General features: G+C 40.5%; 1 protein-coding gene across 1 annotated transcript in view; it reads right to left on the bottom strand.

Moving 5' to 3' along the window:
- Positions 1–15331, bottom strand: part of CHCHD6 (coiled-coil-helix-coiled-coil-helix domain containing 6) — a 251929-nt gene extending 236598 nt beyond the window's left edge. Inside the window, exons 1-4 of the mRNA XM_032210720.1 lie at positions 15143–15331; positions 12465–12552; positions 11981–12050; positions 8638–8782 (exon numbers count right to left, since the gene is read on the bottom strand). Of these exons, the coding sequence (XP_032066611.1) occupies positions 8638–8782; positions 11981–12050; positions 12465–12552; positions 15143–15232 (393 nt within the window). The 5' untranslated portion in view covers positions 15233–15331. The remainder of the gene's footprint in view (positions 1–8637; positions 8783–11980; positions 12051–12464; positions 12553–15142) is intronic.
- Between the last annotated feature and the right edge of the window lie 2086 nt (positions 15332–17417).

Raw genomic sequence — 17417 nt, 5'->3', positions numbered from 1 at the left:
GTTATTAAAGAGCCAGAGAAATGGAACTGACAGAAATGAAACTAAGATTTAGAGTAAAAGTAAACCTAAATGTTTCCCTAGTGGTCAAATGAGCCATGTAAGAAACAAAGGGAAGCTAGGAGCACACCACAATGTGTTTCAGGAATGATGAGAAAGATTCCAAATTGGACAAAACTTTATGATAGAACTATTTTATGTCTCTACACTAATGACTAGCTTGTGAAAGAAAAAATGATTTTTTCCCTATGGCCTAGAGAAAGAGGAAAATGTTTATTTTGTTATTTATATTATTTTCTGCTCATGCAACACTCAAGGGGCCTAACCATCTAAAATATAATACTGTAATTCAATCTATGTAAGAGCATGCAAGTCAACAGTGAGTCTTTGTAAGCCTCAATGAACTGAACAAGCAAAACATTAACAAAATGCAAATGGCATTCTGATCAACTGTTTGTAAATATGATTGTTGATAAAAGAATGCATAAAAAATATCATTAATATGCCACTACCTCTTCAAAGATGATGATCCTGGCCCAGCATCAGTTTTTGAAAATTATATGGCTTCAATAGGCAAGAAGGGACAAGGCAGTACAATCCAATCACGTTCAATCTTTTATTTGCTTGCACTTAATGGACAGAATCTTGCTAAAGTGAATCTATAACTGTTTAACCTACTAGATTTTGTATATTGAGGGCGGATGGAAGACGCAGGAGCCAGGATTCAAAAGAACAAGAGCTTTATTGTATGCATAGAACAGATGACAGCGATTCAAACGAACGGAGATTGCGCCAAGGTATTTATACGAACTTTGTAACAGATAGAACCAATCAGGAGCCGAGTACTGTCCAGCAACTGCTGACGCAGTACCTCGGCCAATCAGGAAGCGTTAGCTGGCTAGCAACAGGCTATGCTGCGTCCCAGCCAATCAGGGCGCAGCATAGGCTGTTGCTGGCCCTTTTAGAATATTTTAGAATATTCTACACTAGATCTATTCTGAGAGATTCTAGGGTTGGCTACCATGAATCTCTTCCTCAACAGTCTCTTTCTGGGAAGGCTCAGAGTTGGCAAAATACACCCCTTCTGCTGCTGCAGATATTTCCATTTCCATTACAGCAATGGGCATTATGATACCCATTGCCAGCATGGGTATCCTTCAGCTCTTATAAGCACTTACTCCAGCTTAGTGCCCCAGGTCCATAAATTTCAGTCTACACAGTAGCCATGCTTCTTGGAATAATGGGAGTTGTAGCCAACCCATCTGAATCAGCGGTGGGATTCAAAAAAAATTATTACCGATTCTGTGAGCTTGGCTTAGTGGGGGTGGCTTGGTAGGTGTGGCAGGGGAAGGATACTATTATGTATTCAGCTGAAGAAAACTAACTGAGGCAATTTATGCAGGAACAGAACATGTTTATTGTTAACAGCAACTACTGACAGAACAGAACAGTGCAACTCCAGTTTGACAACTATTTATAGTGCAGCTGTCAACCTGGCACCAATCAGAACAAAGCCAACTCTTGCTATGCCGCCTGCGCATCTTGGCCAATCCAGGCAACTGCTGTTGTTGATTGACATCGTGCAGTTACCATGGCGCTCCGAACACCACACCTTTTTCCCCCAAGAACGTGCAGTCGTAATCGGCTAGATAAGCCGGCTGCTGCCAGATCCTTTCTGAGTGACGCAGTTCCTGGGATGGCGCAGGAGGAGGAGCTGGACTTCTGATGGGTTCGGAACTATGATGGTCATCAGGCAGTTGTGGAGACTCCGCTCTGGACGATGGCTGCAGATCCACATGTAAGTCACCCGGCGGATATTCGGCGGTAGGGTGCGCGTGTAAACTCTCTGTGTTGACATTCCATGCAGAGCGTCGGCGGATCCGGATCTCAGATTACAGTAGCTGGGTTGAGATGAATGAAGCTATTGGATAACGTGATTTATGACAGACTGAAGGGAGGACAGAAACCCGGGCAAAGTTCAAAAGCAGATAAAGAAAGCAAAAAAGATGGCTGCAAATAAGAAATGCCTAATGAAGAATGCCTAATGAAGCTGTTAATAAATCACTGCTTTTTGTATTACAATGTTGGGTCGCTTATTATGAAGCAGGCATCGTTAGGGTACTTTACAGAGTGCTTGGATTAACTTTTGGAGCCTGGCTAGGCCAGCAGGTGGCATATGGTGTCTCGTTGACAGGTTGGAATACATTTGCAGGGGAATTGCTCGCAGCTTTGTGGTGGTGTAGATTATCAATGTGATGCCGCCATTGTCAGCCGTCGTTCAGAAGGACTGTCTAAGAACAGGGTCCTGTTATTTCAGTTATGGTGGCTGGTACCTAGGTTGCCCCGCAAAGTTATGAGCAAAAACCCTGTCCCCCTTAAAGAATTATCTCGTCTGGTGAGCCCTTGCTGGCACAGGGAAATTATTAAACTGATGGTGAAGCCTATCAAGTGTGATTCGGAGTTTCGTGTCCATTAAAAGCTCGGCAGGGTTCCTGTTAGTTACTGGGCAGGGAGTCGAGTGCTGGTATAGCAGGTATCTACAAATTTTGTCCTATATGTTTCCCGTGGTCATTCTCTCCAAAGCCTCTTTGGCCAAGTGTACTGCTCGTTCCGCTCGGCCATTACTGGCCAGGTGGAAAGGAGTTGTGAATACCTGCCGAACCCCTAGCGCAGCTAGGAAAACCTGGAAACTGGCTGCAGTCCATTGCGGCCCATTGTCCGAGACTACGATATCCGGCAACCCATGGCATCCGAACAGTTCTTTTTAAACCCTAATAGAGGCTTCTGCAATGGTAGTGGTCATGGGAACCACTTCCACCCATCTTGAAAAAGCATCCACCACCACCATAACGTGGGTGCCTTGAATAGGCCCAGCAAAATCAAGGTGCAGCCTGATTCCCACTCTTCCCACTCCCTGGGTTCCACCATGGCCGGAGCTGGATAGGAGGCTTGGCATGCCTCGCACTGTCCCACCCATACCTTTATGGCCTCATCCATTCCCGGCCACCACACGTAACTGTGCCCCAGGGCTTTCATATACACAACTCCTGGATGTCCCTCATGCAGCCTTTGTAACACCTGAATGTGAAGAGTTGTCGGAACAACTATCCGGCTGCCCCATATCAAACACCCTTGGAGTGCTGATAATTCCGTCGCCTCCCAAAAGGCACAAACCCCTCGGCTAAAGGGCCAACGGGCCATCCCCTGAATACCCAGTCCAAAACCTGGGACAAGACTGGGTCGCCCTGAGTATGGGTTGCAATGTCCATAGAAGTGAGCAGCAAGTGAAGGTCCTCAACCGCCAGTACGTGGGAGGTCGGTGCTGGGTCCTGTACCTTTAAGGGTAGTGGACAGCGGCTCAACATGTCGGCATGCCCTATCTGCTTACCTGGTTGATGTTCCAATCGATACAAATAGGCCGCTACGAACTCTGACCATCTAGCATGCGGGGAGATAAAATGGGAGGAGTTTGACGATTGCCCGCAAAAATCCCCAAGAGGGGTTTATGGTCAGTTACTAAGAGGAAGTGGCGGCCATACAGATAGTCATGAAAGCGCTTAACCCCTGCTATGGCCGCCAATGCCTCTTTATCGATTTGACTGTAATTCCTTTCAGTCGTCGACATAGTGTGGGAAAAATAAGCGATAGGAGCTTCCTGGCCAGTTGGCAAAACATGAGCCAGGACAGCTCCTATTCCATATGGGGAAGCATCACATGTAAGAGTTAAAGGCAAGTTGAATGAGAACAGCTGAAGATGTTGAGATGCTTCACGTCAGTGAAAGCTTGATTCTCCCTGTTTTCCCAATGCCAAATATTAGACTTGTTCAGGAGCCTATGTAAGGGCTCCGCAATTGAAGCTTTGTGTGGTAAAAAGTCCGCATAAAAATTAAGTAGCCCCCCAAAAGCCTGCAATTCCGATTTAGACCTCGGGGTAGGTGCCTTATGGATGGCTTCGACCTTTTTTGGCATGGGGTGGATGCCCTTACCATCGATTAAGAATCCCAAAAATTCCATAGAGGGAACCCCTATGTGGCATTTACTTTTTTTAAGTTTGAGGCCGGCTACCCTGAACCTATTGAGGACAGCCCGTACTTTAACGATGAGGTCAGCTCTGCAGTTGGCAGCAATTAGGACATTGTCAAAGTACAGAATGACTACATCCAACCCCTGGAGCAACCACTCCATAAGATTCTGGAACAACCCTGGGGCTATAAACACCCCAAATTGTAGTCTCTTACAATGGAAGGCACCCCTATGGGTAACAATTGTCTCAGCATCAGCTGACTGCTGGTCCACAGGCAATTGCTGGTACGCTTGAGCCATATCAAATTTGGCAAAAATACTGCCTCCTCCCAACGAATGCAACAGGTGTTGCACTACTGGGACGGGATATGGATTCCAATTTAGCGCTTTATTTAACGTTGATTTATAGTCAGAGCAAATTCTTATCGATCAGTCGGCCTTCACAGGATGGGAGTTTCCCACTGTGCATGGTCGACGGGCTCAAGAATTCCTTGAGCTATTAGCTTATTTAATTCAGCCTCCACTTTGGCCTTCAATCGTACAGGGGTAACCCTGGGGTCTAATGGCAAAGAAATGGGGGTGCCTTTGTAATTACCCAAAACATCAGCAAAAACATCAGCAAATTCACTAGTTAGGTCCTCAAAGTCCTCAGCCCCTGTAGCAGAGGGAATCCTTCTACAGTGAGTCCCAAAGGCTGCAACCAGTCAATGCCTAGAAGCGAAGCCAGCGGCTTGGCCACGACGATAGGGAGATGATCTTTGAAATTCTTGTGCTCCACCAGGACAGAGGCTTGACCCAGGACAGGAACCAGGTTGCGCTGGTATTCCGCAGGCAGCAAGTAGACTTTTGAAGTTCCTCTCTGCGGAGGGACAGCACTAGTTGTTGCAAGCATGGCCACAAAATGATTGATTTGGTGGACCCTGTGTTGATTTCCATCCAACAAGGACTTCCCTCAATACGAATGGTCAGGAAAAACTTAGAGGTTTTAGGGCAACATTCAGAAGCGATTTGGACATCCTGTGCGTCTTGGTTTGAATCACCAGTCACGGTAGCACAGCTGGGTTGCAATGGGGACGTTCTCTTGGCTTGGGTCTTTTTATTGTAGTGAGAGCCAGGATGTTATGTCTGTTGCAATTTAGTGCGGCATACAGCAGCCAAATGCCCTTGTCTACCACAACGTCGGCAAATAGCTGTTTTGAAATTGCAGCTAGAACGGAGATGTTTGCCTCCACAACTCAGGTAGCCGTCATTAAGAATACTGTAAAAGCTCCATTCCAACCGCACACCAGGGGAAGGACACTGTAAAACCTCTATTCCCTCCCCACTCCAGGGGAAGGTTACTGTAAACCTTCTGGGGGTAGGGCAAACCTACTGGGGGTGGGGCCAGTCAGGGGTAGTATTTACCGGTTCTCTGAACTACTCAAAATGTCCGCTACCGGTTCTCCAGAATTGGTCAGAACCTGCTGAATACCATCTCTGAGTTGAACAAACAAACATACATACATACATACATACATACATACATACATACATACATACATACATACACACACACACACACACACACACACACACACACACACATAGTTTCATAATGTATATCCTGAGCTGCTGTAAACCTCTGTTTAATTTGTTTATTTACACACCACAGCGTAAGCATAGACACTAAAAATTCTATAAAAGCACTTTCCAAATCTATGAAAAGCTATTGCCACTGCCTAGCCAAGCCATTACCCTAATGAATAACTGCAGAGTATTTGAATGAAGCTTGAACAACATTAGCATTGGCTTTTCTGAATAATCTATGCATCCAAGTTTCATTAATTTTAGTGTCAATTTAGTAACCATGCCCCAATACAAAAATGCATTCATGGGCAGTGTTTAATACAGCTTAAAATGTTTTTTCATTAAAACCTTGTTGATTTGTATTAAAGATTCTCACATAAGAGAATTACTAAATCCATATTAATCAGTCTGGATTACAGTTAATACTCTCGTTAATACAGATTATTTTAACATGCTTTCCAACAATGGTAAATAAATAGCTTTTTTATTTTGTGACTGCTATACTTAAAACATGTACCATTCAAACTTTATGGGTTTACCCAAGATTATAAACTGTGAAATTCAGAATTTGTATCCTGATATTACAACATCTGGATAAGGCATGTAGGTACTCTTTGTTTAGCAACTGCCTTGTATAGTGACTACAAATACAAGAGTAATAAATGATAGTAAACAGTAGTAAAAAAATCATTTTTCAGCCAACATTTTTACACCTAACATCAATCCACACCAAAATGAGAGTAACACTTGTGTTGCTGCACAAAATAATTTTATATAAATGAGTTGGCAGCAATCAGTGATGTCTGCATCTCTTTCTCTCCCAATCAAGTGGTTAATTTAGTGACTGTCACCTAGCAACCATTTTGCCATTGGCTAAATGAAGACAATCTGTGTACAAGCATTTTTCAATTATTTTATATAAAACCATTCACATACAGTATATGTTCCTACAGCCTTACAATATAATACACTGCTATACTATATACTATGCTGTACTATGTTGGAGATCTGTCATTTTTTTCAACTACTTTTTTTATTAAGTAGCACCAAAAGAGCAATCTGTCGTATTTTTCGGAGTATAAGACGCACCTTTTCCCTCAAAAAAGAGGGTGAAAATCTGGGTGTGTCTTATACACTGAATACAGCATTTTTGGCTTCCCGAAACCCCGCCCCCTTTGCAAAAATGGCTGTGCATAGCCTTTATGAGGCTTCCAGAGTGTTCCTGGGCGCTAGGAGGGCAAAAATGAGTGATAAATAGGCAGTTATTTGCTCGTTTTTCCCCTCTCCAGCCCCCAGCCCTACAAGACTCCTAAAGGCTATGCATGCCCTTTTTTTTTAGAAAAAAACAGGCCCGTTTTCACGAAAAACAGGCCATTTTGGGGAGGTCTGCAAAGTGCAAAAACTTTTTTTAAAATTTGCCTCTTCAAAATCTTGGTGCGTCTTATACTCCGGTGCATCTTATACTCTGAAAAATATGGTATTTGCCATGGTCCCTATGTCATGTCATGAAATTCATGTCATGAATTTCAACTTCCTGGCACGAGAGACTAATCTCAGTTAAGTTTCCTCTACCATCTTTGCTATGGTACATGTTCATAAAAGATGATTGAAAAATGGGGGAAATCCTATGTTAGAATTTGACTATTTTGTGGCAGAATTAATTGGGAGGGACAGACAAAATGCTACTAGCCCAGATACCTTGCCCAATGATTTCATGCCACAAAACCACAGTTTAGTCATATATATTTGAGTCAGTCTATCAGTGTGTTTCAATAAATCTTCATTTGTCTACATGTTTTCTATTATACTATCTGATTTTTATCAAGATGTTATATTTTATTTATTAATTCACTCTATTGTCTGTATTATTCGAAAGCAACTCTGGGTTTAGAAATCTGTCTGCAAAAAAATATAGTTGTTATACTGAGGTTCCTGAAATGAATTAGCAGCATTCATGACATTCTCAGTGGCATGCGTGTTTCTTGAACTTTCTCCTGTTACTTTAAGAAAATGTTCCATAAACAGGATCAAGCAAGGCATTCCTTGGTAGCTTAATCATAAACTGTGAATTTGGCAACAATTCATAGTATTTTTTTTGTATAAGAACCTGATAATTACTTTTCACACAAGAAAAAAAAATTAGCACTTACATAGTGATAATAGAGTTAACAGCGCAGTTGCCACGTATGATGTCTTACCCACCTTTTCCCTGCCTGAGATATTACCGCTTTTGCATGTGTTTAATTCTTCATGTCTAATCACACTGGTTTGACACCTTCTGCATTGTGACCCCTAGTTACAACTAGTATTTCTCATCAGATTAGATAGGTCTAGCAGAAATATGACTTTCTTTACACTCTAAATTGTTTTATCGCAGAATAGTCATCAAGATAAGCTACAGTACAAGGTGCTCTCTTTACTTTGACTAGTGTATTTTAAAATATGCTTGCAATTAAATAAGTTGAGCTTGATTTATTTATTTGTTTATTTGTTTGTTTATTTATTTATACTCAGAAGCCTACAAAAGTACTAGGACTGTGCGCCACTTTATATTCAATGACAAAAAAGTGCTTCAGAGAAGGAAGGGGTACCAGAAGCCCTCTGAAACTGTGAACCAGTGGCTAAATGTTGGACCAACAATAGGAAGACTTGGGTTTTAGTCCCCTGCCCACTGCAGAAGCCCTCGGGGGGGGGGGGGGGGGCTGTTGTGGGGAAAAAAACAGGGGACTATTTTCACACCTTGAACCCCTGGATAATAGGTGGCATATTAATCTAATAAATTAAATGAATTCCTCAATCAATGCATGTCTATTCCTGGAATCAGGTGGCAGATACTGAAATAGGTTCAGGGTATGAAGAAGCAAACAATAGGTGAACTATAGAAAGGATGGGGAGAGGGAGGAATTAAAATTTTGAGCTGAATACAGGAAAAAAAGCAGACTTTATATTCTAATATTTTTGCAATGCTAAAATCATGAAAAGAGAGGTGGGGGGAACCCTTTGACAAATTTTATTCCAGGAAGTTGAGGAATTGGTACCGTATGTACTCACCAAGTGGGGTGTTTTCTGCTTATCGTCTCGGGCACTGATTCTCTCCTGTTGGAGGGCAGCATCCCGGCTCTCGCAGGCTGCCTCCTTCTCCCTTTTTGCCAATCGAAGTAGTTCCTCTTGGACCATTGCTTGCTCTTGTTCATACCTGTACAGAAGAAAATGATCAGCAGCTATTAGCTAAAAGTTCTCAAATTATGAGATGCAAATAGATGGGGGAGAAATGGAGGTAGTGACAGATTTTACTTTCCTGGGCTCTAAGATCACCGCAGTTGGGGACTGCAGCCAAGAAATTAAAAGACGCTTGCTCCTGGGAAGGAAAGCTATGGCAAATCTAGACAGCATACTAAAAAGCAGAGACATCACCCTGCCAACAAAAGTGTGTATAGTCAAGGCTATGTTTTTCCCAGTTGCAATGGATGGCTGTGAAAGTTGGACCATAGAACACTTCTCTTCACTGGAGAAGACTCCTGCAAGTCCTCGGACTGCAAGTGATCAAACCGGTCAGTCCCAGAGGAGATCTCCCCAGACTGCTCTTTAGAAGGCCAGATCCTGAAGATGAAACTCAAATACTTTGGCCACCTAATGAGAAGGAAGGACTCACTGGAGAAGAGCCTAATGATGGCAAAAGAAGGGGACAACAGAGCATGAGGTAGCTGGAGTCATCGAAGCAGTCGGAGTGAGCTTAAATGGACTCCAGAGGATGGTAGAGGACAGGAATTTCTGGAGGAACGTTGTCCATGGGATCGCAATGGGTCGGACATGACTTCGCAACTAACAATAAGTCTTGCTAGATCCACGAACTGGTGTCAGTAGGTCATCACTGTACATTACAGAAAGCAACAGAAATTAAATTCCACTGCAATGAAAAACCCAGTCAACATATGGGATGATCATGGCCAGTTCTAATGTTCAATGGTTTTCCAAGGAAAAGGATAAAATATGTAAAACAATTTGTAGAAGCTTGAATTGTGAAATATTTATACTGTTTCTTTGGCTTAAAATGAGGCTTTATAATTAACAAAGAAATATTTTTTAAAACTGACAAATTATTTTACAGCACCATAACTCTAAAAACATAACATCAGTCAAAATGAATATGCTCAGCCAGTTTTTATGTAAATTATAAAGTATGAAATATTGGTTTATAATCTAAATGTAGATATTATAAATATTAAGAGAACCCACTGTGTTCCATTGTCATTTTTTTATACTTGATAGTTGATATTTTCTCGTCATATATAGTGAAATTTGTAAGATTTTCTGCCAGGAATGGTATTTTACAAAGTGCTCAATTTATTCATGTAATGGAATGAGAATAAATAAACTTGCATTATGTTTTAACCAGATTACTCCAGTCTTAACATACAAAGAAAAAAAAATAGGGCTCAGTTTCAGTTGTAGTTTTAGATAGGGCTGTACTCCCTATAGTAAAGGAATTGTGAGTTGCAGAGTCTCTGAGATTTGTGGTTCCTATTGAAGTAGCAAGCAGAAGCTAGTGCCTCTACTCCAGTTACAGCATACAGAATACTCTGTACAATCAAAGTACTGGGCCCAATTTAAAATGCTTGCCATTAACTAAAATTCCTATCAGGATTTTGGATTATCTTACAGTTTGCCTTATACTTTATTGCAGCCATACACCTTCCCCAACAAAAGGCTATTGTTCTCCCAACAGACTATGGCTCTCCACCCTTCTAAATATACCTTTAATACTTAGTCCAGGTAAAAGTCTATTAGTCTATAAAGTAATATACAATATACAATATAAATACACTTCTAGAGTTCTTACTCTTATGAGCAGTGGTGGCACAGTGGTTAGAGTGCAGCACTGCAGGCTACCTCCGCTGACAGTCAGCTGCCTGCAATTTGGCAGCTCAAATTTCACCAGCTCAAGCCTTCCAGCCTTCCGAGGTCAGTAAAATGAGGTCCCAAATTGTTGGGGGCAACATGCTGACTTTGTAAACTGTTTTGAGAGGGCTGCAAAGCACTGTAAAGCGGTATTTAAGTCTAAGTGCTATTGCTAGTGCTATCGCTACTCTATTTGGGATGAGATGTTGCTTCAGTGTGGTTGTTTTAGTTGCTGTTGAGCTCCCAGCAAAGGTCCAAGCAGAACTCCCACCATTTGACAAAAGCGTTGGACTTGATGACCAATGCTTTTGTCAACCAGATACATGTGTTCATTAGGATTTATCTTGTGGTAGTAAGAGCAGCAAAGAGCTTTTCTCCATTCACACTGTGTCCAGCATGTTATAGCCTGTCAGCCACTGGCTCCTCCAACAGCCAAATCAGAGGAGGAGGAGGCATGGGAGTCAGGGTCAGTATCAAGGCAACCTGAGAGCTCCAAGGGGGAAGTGGGAGTGGATTTGGCAGAGAGAGAGACAGAGGCGGAATCTGGGCCGTCTGTCAGCCTCAGATGGAGAGTCAACAGCCCCCAGGTCTGAAGGTGACTGATGAGGAAGAGAAGGAACAGCTGGGTCCAGTGCCTGACACGAGGATGTGCACAAGTCAGAGAAAAGGAGAGCAATGGAAATCCAAGGACTGATTTTTGGGAAGGAAGAGCCAACGCTAACGAAGCCCCACCCTAGCTCTGGGGATAAAAGGGACTAAAACTACCCCCCACGTTAAAGGAGGCATCTTCTCAAGAGATGACCCTTGAACCCAACCATATTTGATAACTTTTGTCCAGTCTCCAACCTTTTCTTTTGGAAGAAAATTGTTGAGAGGGTAGTGGGCACCATGGATGAAGGAGATTATCTGGCTCCTTTTCAGTCTGGGAGTAGAGGACCAAAATGGCATTGGTACCACTTGTGGATGATCTCTAGAGGACTCAGGATAAGGGTGCAGCAACCATCCTGGGCCTTCTAGATCTCTCAGTGGCTTTTGATACCATTGATCTTGGTATTCTTTTGAAGCAGGTTCAGGGATTGGAAATGGGAGGCACTGTTTTGGAGTGGTTTTCCTCCTTTCTTATTTTGCCCAATTTCAGTTGGTGTTTGTGGGGAGAAAGGTTGATTCCTAGAAAGGTCCCTGTAATGTTGGACTCCACAGTGCTTGGGTCACTCTCCTCTCCTATTTAACATTTAGGATTTTTTCAACAAAGGACAAGAAAAGACTTTCTAGCATCTAGTCATCTTGGGGAAGGAGAATTCTGTTTGTGATTTTTTTTCAGGAACTTTCTATTATTTTAAATTAATGTTATTGCTACTCTACACTGTTATTACACTGTTAATGTTGCTGTATGTGTGCATTCTTCTATTAGTTTTGACAGAATAAAATTTAAAATACATTTTAAAGAGAATTTTAAGAGGACAAAACCATCAAAGTAATGACTTAAACATCATACCTCTTATACAGTTCCTCCTTTGCTTCAGAAGGCTTTTGACCCAAACTTTCTGTGGTAGGTGGACACGTCCCTGGACAAATGAAAATAAATACTTATTATATAAAAATAAATTTCCCATTTTGTTTTTATAGGAGGTATAAAGACAAAAAAAAACAAAGACACTCAGCTAAATTACAAAATATCTACTGTATTTCAGAAGAAACAAAAAAGCAAATCTGTGAAATCTAAAATATTGGGTAAATAAATTGCTTATGAATTATGAACATGCTGAAACCTTCCAGAGTGCCAACAGGAATAATGCAGAATTCTCACAACAAAAAAGGCTATTACAAAGTTTGAAAAAAATCTAACAAAGCATATTATTACAGCTGTGAGGGGATCATATATTAATGTAAATAATATTTCATCATAGAACATGTCTCTAATAGTATGAAACAGATTCATTAATTTATAAGTCATCCCTTAAATAAAAGGCACACAATACCTGTGAACACCTTAGATTTTTCTTGAGATTGCTGGTCTTGTTTAGGTTGGCTTTTTTCCTTCATTCTATTTACTACATCTTCAGAAAGCTAGCCCAAATAAAAAAAATAGTGGGAATGTAAGAAAGTTTACGTTACACATTTTCTTAAAAGTTATGTTTTGATTAGTGATAAATACAATTGTCATGGTTTATGAATTACAATGGATATATTCATAAACATTATTAATCCAAAACCTGAAACAATAAATTCTGTTTTAGCATGGGTCATATACCATGGAGGAAAATAAGACTCACAGTATCATATGGTACTTACAAGAAATTCAGTGTTAGTTGTAATACAAAAGTACTTACAAACACATAAAATAATTATTGACTGGTCAAAATAAATCATATGCTTGACTAGTCTTATTAAAGCTGTTATTAATTTGTCATGAACAGTATATAAGCAGATATAAATTGAGATATTTTCTTAGGCTTACTGGCATGTAATAGTTGTTAAGTCAGAGATGTCCAGCACTGGAAGCTTTAAATCCTATAGACTTCAACTCCCAGGACTCCTAAGTTTAATATACTAGGACCTAGAGCTGTGAAGGCAAACCTATGGCACGTGTTCCACAGGTGGCACGGAGAGCCATTTCTAAGAGCATGCAAGGCGTTGCTCTGTTAGCTCCAGGGAAGCCTCCTGAAGCCTCCGGAGGGAGAAAACGGGCAACCCAGAAGCCCATTCCCAAACTTCCGGTTTGCGTGTTGGGCTTTTTTCACCTTCCCCAGGAACCTAATAAGCCTCTGGAGCCTGGGGAAGGTGAAAAACGGACCTACCGGGACCTCCAGAAGTAGGAAAACGGTCTGTTTCTGGCCTTCGGAGGGCCTCCAGGGCGGCCTGGGGAGGTCGTTTTCACACTCCCCAGGGTCCTAGAAAGCTGTGTGTGCATGTGCGGGGGACAGGGGGTCATGCACATGCGTGGGGGGGGCATTAAATTATGTGAATGGGCATGCAAGCGCACACAATAACATGTGCGTTCTTTTGGCACCCAAGGCGAAAAAGGTTCGCCATCACTGACCTAGAGTAAAATCCTAATTCAAGGGTTAAAATCAGGGACCACTTATTTTTTACAACTGGCAAGCAATGTCCCCTCTTGTAATGCCTGCATTCTTATGCAGCTTCTCAGCTGTTCTTATTTTGCTCCCACCTATGCATTTTCAAGAGAGCCCTAAAAAGTGTTTTTCTTCTAAGCTCTTGAATTAGAGTCAGCCCCTCTAGGATGGGGATGATGTGAGTGATTGTTTCTCTTTTGACCACATGACAATTATACTTTTTATATAATTTTTTCTGAGTTTTAATTCTGTGGATGAAGAGGGGAGATGGATGGATGGATGTTGGCTTTTTACAACTAAGGAATTTCAAATTCTGAAATAAATGTACATGCAAAAAAATTCCAGCAATTACTTCCATAAAAAAAAGTTTCAGGAAAGAATGCTCAGCTTTTCCCTTAGCTTTAATCCTGGAGTTTACCCTCCACCCTGAATTTTTGCACAGCAGTGAAAAAATATGTAGTCAGTTCTTCATTTCAAACTGACTCCTTCCAAAACTGCTTTTTCTTGAGGTATCTGGCATTGGAGTTTTAACTTCTACATTCATGCTTTTATATTAAAAACATGTTATTAAATCTGTCAGTGGTTTACTTAAACTTCTGTTTCTTAATTTTGGAATGATCAGTGACTTGCTATTTATACAATCTATACTGTATATGCTCCATTACGCTCTTTGTCCTCTAGAGAAAAAGTAAAATCTACAGTTATTATCTAAACAAATCATATTTTTAAAATACAATTTAAATTTAGTTTGAGTTGTGTGGTCATAAACTGTTGGAGACATTGATTTTCCCTACTTCTAATATGCATGCATTGTTCCAGAAAGTACATAGTTATATTTCCTATGTAGAATATACATTTAAAATGTTCAGAGGCCTTACTGAACATAGATTTGCGTCTATTTGCACATTAAAGGATTCAAGTCTTTTCTTTCTCGAGACACAACCACATATTTTTCAGGACTTTGGCTTGACCTTGCTAAAGTGTGCTAAGGGTTACCACCTTTGCCTATCATTTTTCATAAACCAGAGGGTGGAAGGAATTTGATCTTTTCCCAAGGTGCTTTCTCAATCTAACAAATGCTAAAGCTGGTTTCAGTAGCCCTTGGTTAAAAAAACAAAACCTTCCATCAAGTCATTCAAAAAGTACTTTCTTTTGAAAAGTGGTATAAAGGTCATGAGGATTATTACTAAGCTCTTTCCCACATTTCAACAGGGACAGAAACCTTGTTATTACCATTTGTAATAACAAAGCCAAAGTCGGCAAGATACACTTCTTTTAAAACCATAAATTCTTTTTATTAGGACCTGGTTAGAAAAAGAACAGGTTTTTTTTTTCAACCTTGGCGGCTTTGGACTTCAACTCCCAGAATTCCCAAGCCATGTCAATGGATAGCAATAGATATCTTGCTGGCAGGAGAATTGAAGTCCACGCCTCTTAAAGCAGGCAAGGGTGAGAAATCATGCAAGGTTGAACCTACAATTCAAACCCTGCCGCTTAGCACCCACACGCCTCCCCTCTGACGCCGTCCACCCACTCCACCCTCTGGATTCCTCCCACCCTCCTAAGGGTGAACCTCCACTCACTCTGATGCCCTGCAGCACCCGCACTTGCTCTTGCTCGTCCAGCTCGAAGGACACCTTCCTGCTGCCTTGGGTGCTCCCGCTTCCCCCCATAGCGGCACCCGGGGGGAAAAACAGAAAACTCAGAGGAGAGTTCAAAATCAAGACAGCTACACAGACAGCACGCTTCGCTCCACCCGCTTTATAAATTGGCTCCTGGTTGGCGAGCGCGGATAAAGTCTCCAATAGCGCTACGCGGTCTTGGAGGCGGCCGTGAAGCATGCTGGAAGTCGTAGTCTTCCTTCTCCACATTCCCCTCCAGGGATGCTGCTGCTGCTGCTATTAAGCTAAAATAGATAAAATGACCCACAAACTGAACCGACTTCAGGTTATGTTTGTGTCAACGATTGGACCGGAGATGAGACGCATCCGAAATTTAGGTTTTTTTTTCAGATGACGGAGGCGGCTTGTATCTCAATGTGGAGATATATGCCGGCTGCAAATTTTAATTGCTTTTCAGCAAGACTAAACTTGCTTGCGATGCTATTTCTGTGTTTGTTTCACATAACCTATCAAAACCAAGTCATTGCTATCCATTGGCGCTGTATAGTTTGCAAATCCTGTGTAAGTTTACAAGTCACCAGTAGAGGGACAGAAAACAAGCCAGCCTGCTTTTTATTTTCATTTACCTGAATGAAATTTCAGCTTTAATATCTGGATCAAATTCCTCCATTACACAGAACTCCTACAGATGGAAAGCAAATAATTGGAGCCCCCCCCCAAAAAAAAAGCATTAAAAACACATGACTTGTCTTCCAATAATTTCTATTAAAATTATTTAGTATTTAAATATTGCTTGTTAAATATTGCATCGTTTTATAAGCCTCCCAGAGTTGCTGCAAAAATAAGTTGGGGAATATAGAAATTTAATTAATAAATATTCAGAGAAGCATGCATTGCAGTGAATGCTTTATACACTGGCATTAAATGCAATTCTACAGAATATCTATTAGAAGGTTGCAATTCATTAACAAAAATGAGACTGGGTGCAAAGAGAAAAATAAAAGTGAGAAAATGATAATAAATAATTATACATGAATTAACTGGTAGTTAATATTCCAAATTGCTTCCTCTTAAAGTTAGTCTCTTTTTTGAATAAATGATTGAAGTGACTTGCATACAATTTTAAATAAAATCTGTGGGCATAAAAAACTTGTGGCCTTCCAAATATTGACAGATTGTTACAAGCTGTGTATTGAGTCTCATTACTATACATTATTGGTTTGTTAATTTATACCCTATCTTTCTTCAAGAGCAAAAGGTGGCATAATTCTCCCATTTTCTTTCTCATAATGTTAACTCTGTAAAGTAAGATCATTTGATAAAATTGTGACTATTTAATTATTCACTTAATTCTAAAATGTACTGTCAACTACTGAGACAAACATAATAGTTACTGATACTGAACATACTGAGATAAAACATAATGTTCTGTAACTGATAAAATCCAGTTGTTACTGGAGATTTCCATTGAAATACTTTCTACCTCTGATGAAAGGCATTTCATCCTTTCTTGCTTCTGAGCTTCCAAACATTTGTGCACTACACAATAAAGCTTCTTTTTTTCTAATTAAAATGGATCCATCAAATTTTGCAATTAAAAATAGATTTTAAAAAGTGGAAGGAGGAACATTTTGTCTGTTCCAACCCAAAATAACAATTATATTTGAGATACTGGTACCATGTGTGGCAACCAGAATGCTTATGAAGTCATAATGAATATAAATGTCATTTATTTGATTCTGTTGTTCCTGATAGCACCTTAAAAAGGAATAAAAATTGAAGTTTCAAAATGCAAGGCACATTCAAAGCACAAACATTTAGCTGTTGTATTATAATGAAAGCTAACTGCCTCCAAGGCAAAATAATAGAATATTTGTTATCTGTTTGAGTACGTGAAGCAGCTAATTGTAGGTTTAGGAGGAATCTATTTCTTAATCTGTAAAGGGACTTGGCCTTGTATCACCATAGCAACCAGTATAAAGAAAACTTTCAATATTTACTAAACATGAAAACAATAAAATTCAATTGTTTAAATTCAAAATCAAAGGGCTAGCTAATGCCTACAACAGTGTGTGTGTGTTTGTGTGCAAAATGATCAATTTAATAATTACAGTGGTTCTCCGTCCTCCAGTTTAATTTTTTTACATACCTTTAAAAACACCTAATTCCAGACAAGTCTTGTCCAAAATGCAGTGGCAAGACTAGTTACTCAATATTGTAATTCTGCAATCTACAC

The sequence above is a fragment of the Thamnophis elegans genome, chromosome 2, assembly GCF_009769535.1.
Source record: "Thamnophis elegans isolate rThaEle1 chromosome 2, rThaEle1.pri, whole genome shotgun sequence".
NCBI lineage: Eukaryota > Metazoa > Chordata > Lepidosauria > Squamata > Colubridae > Thamnophis > Thamnophis elegans.
The sequence above is the reverse complement of the archived record's forward strand: the minus strand, read 5'-3'. Positions and strand labels throughout refer to the sequence as shown.